This window comes from Nestor notabilis, unplaced genomic scaffold, assembly GCF_000696875.1.
Source record: "Nestor notabilis isolate BGI_N333 unplaced genomic scaffold, ASM69687v1 scaffold20564, whole genome shotgun sequence".
NCBI lineage: Eukaryota > Metazoa > Chordata > Aves > Psittaciformes > Psittacidae > Nestor > Nestor notabilis.
The window spans coordinates 1,611-1,867 of record NW_009927121.1 but is presented as its reverse complement, the minus strand read 5'-3'; the positions used below and the strand labels follow the sequence as shown (position 1 = coordinate 1,867).

Genomic DNA, 257 nt, shown 5'->3' with positions numbered 1-257 from the left:
CCCTGTGAGCCCTCTTGCAGCTCTAAACCAACACCCCCCAGTTCCTCCCTGTGGCCCCGCGCACTTTCCTTACCCGGGATGGTGTTGTCCAGGACGAAGGCGATGAGCCCCCCGACGAACATCTCTGTGGTCAGCAGCACCGTCAGGATCTGGTCCAACTCGGGGACACCTGCGAGAGCGCGGGGACTGAGCTGGGCCATGCTGCGATAAGCCGGATTCACCTAATTAATCCATGGATCTGACCTCCTCTCTCCGTA

At 60.3% G+C, this 257-nt stretch overlaps 1 protein-coding gene across 1 annotated transcript in view; it reads right to left on the bottom strand.

The window, feature by feature from the left end:
- Positions 1-73: 73 nt before the first annotated feature.
- Positions 74-257, bottom strand: part of LOC104405269 (solute carrier family 23 member 1-like) — a gene marked incomplete at both ends in the record, with an annotated part of 1,674 nt that continues 1,490 nt past the window's right edge. Inside the window, one exon of the mRNA XM_010013927.1 lies at positions 74-183. Coding sequence (XP_010012229.1) covers positions 74-183 — 110 coding nt within the window. The remainder of the gene's footprint in view (positions 184-257) is intronic.